The sequence below is a fragment of the Octopus bimaculoides genome, chromosome 28 (assembly GCF_001194135.2).
Source record: "Octopus bimaculoides isolate UCB-OBI-ISO-001 chromosome 28, ASM119413v2, whole genome shotgun sequence".
NCBI classification, from domain to species: Eukaryota; Metazoa; Mollusca; class Cephalopoda; order Octopoda; family Octopodidae; genus Octopus; species Octopus bimaculoides.
Window position 1 is genome coordinate 1,173,405 of NC_069008.1, and position 451 is coordinate 1,173,855.

Genomic DNA, 451 nt, shown 5'->3' on the forward strand with positions numbered 1-451 from the left:
TAAGCATTTCGCCCGGCGTGCTAACGTTTCTGCCAGCTCACCGCCTTTATGTGTATGTACACAAGTGTACATATCTTTATCTCTGTACCATTACACTAGACTCATGGTCACAGGACACAAAACAGACAAAGAAAGATTGAGGTTGTCTCAACAAAGACCACCTCTAACATAACACTGAATAGACCAGGGCTAACTGAACACTGAATAGACAAGGGTTAAGCTAAGTGATAAACAGAGCAGGCCATTGTCTTACCTCAAAGAACAGAATCACTTTCGGATCTGACTGGACAAAGTAATTGTAATTTTCATTGAACAATAATAATTCTTCCCAAACAGGCAGAGTGGATCTGAAAACAGAGAACAGATTAGGACAGTGTGTGTGTGTGTGTGTGTGTGTATGTGTGTGTGTGTGTGTGTGTGTGTGTATGTGTGTGTGAGTGTGTGTGTGTGT

At 41.7% G+C, this 451-nt stretch overlaps 1 protein-coding gene across 1 annotated transcript in view; it reads right to left on the reverse strand.

Moving 5' to 3' along the window:
* Positions 1-451, reverse strand: part of LOC106878450 (jouberin) — a 50,160-nt gene that overhangs the window by 37,905 nt on the left and 11,804 nt on the right. Inside the window, exon 11 of the mRNA XM_052977720.1 lies at positions 254-347. Coding sequence (XP_052833680.1) covers positions 254-347 — 94 coding nt within the window. The remainder of the gene's footprint in view (positions 1-253; positions 348-451) is intronic.